Source organism: Ailuropoda melanoleuca, unplaced genomic scaffold, assembly GCF_002007445.2.
Source record: "Ailuropoda melanoleuca isolate Jingjing unplaced genomic scaffold, ASM200744v2 unplaced-scaffold59618, whole genome shotgun sequence".
Taxonomy (NCBI): domain Eukaryota; kingdom Metazoa; phylum Chordata; class Mammalia; order Carnivora; family Ursidae; genus Ailuropoda; species Ailuropoda melanoleuca.
Genome location: NW_023233412.1, coordinates 1 through 944, shown reverse-complemented (window position 1 = coordinate 944; position 944 = coordinate 1). Strand labels below are relative to the sequence as shown.

Sequence of the window (944 nt, the reverse complement as noted above, 5' to 3'; positions counted from 1 at the left end):
CAGGCGCAGAGATGAAGCTGCTGATGCACCTGCTTGGGGTGCTGGCCACCTTTGCCTCTGTCCACTGTGAGGAAGGGGCCAGGCTTCTGGCCTCCAAGGCTCTGCTGAACCGCTACGCTGTGGAGGGCCGAGACCTCACGCTGCAGTACAATATCTACAACGTTGGTTCTAGCGCTGCCTTAGAAGTTGAACTGTCAGATGATTCTTTTCCCCCGGAAGACTTTGGCATCGTCTCCGGGATGCTCAGCGTCAAGTGGGACCGCATTGCGCCAGCCAGCAACGTGTCCCACACGGTGGTTCTCAGGCCGCTGAAGGCTGGCTACTTCAATTTCACATCCGCCACAATCACGTACCTGGCGCAGGAGGGGGGCCAGGTGATGGTTGGATTCACCAGCGCCCCGGGGCAAGGGGGAATCCTGGCCCAGCGGGAATTCGACAGGCGGTTTTCACCCCATTTTCTGGACTGGGCGGCGTTTGGAGTCATGACCCTGCCCTCCATTGGCATCCCCTTGCTGCTCTGGTACTCCAGCAAAAGGAAGTATGACACGCCCAAGGCCAAGAAGAACTGAGGAACAGGGCGCCCGCCTTCCCCCGGGAACAGACAGGAGCTCTTCGGGCGGCCCGCTGTGGCCCGAGGAAGGGTTTTCATCAGCCGCCGTTTAGAAAGAAGAAACCACGGGTGGCTTCCCTGGCACGGGCCCCCTTGTGCCTCTTCTCCACCCGAAACACCTTTTTATCCCCCGGAAAGTTCTCCAAGGAGCTGGTTTCCATAACTACGCACACAGAGACACCCCGCTCCTGAGAAAACACCGTGAAGACGCGGGAATGGTTCCGCAGCTCCCCGAGAGGTCTCTTGCCGTCTGTGGGTACAGGTTTTTATTTAAAAAAAAAATACAGCCTTCCATCCTCAACGTGCTGGATTTTTGGTGGTTTTTCTGTCTCAT

The 944-nt window shown here is 57.4% G+C and overlaps 1 protein-coding gene across 1 annotated transcript; it reads left to right on the top strand.

Annotated features, from left to right (window-relative positions):
* The first annotated feature begins 11 nt into the window (after positions 1-11).
* LOC117799896 (translocon-associated protein subunit beta-like) lies at positions 12-569 on the top strand. Its single transcript, XM_034652419.1, has one exon. The coding sequence runs from the start codon at positions 12-14 to the stop codon at positions 567-569; it is 558 nt and encodes a 185-aa protein (XP_034508310.1).
* The last annotated feature ends 375 nt before the right edge of the window (positions 570-944 follow it).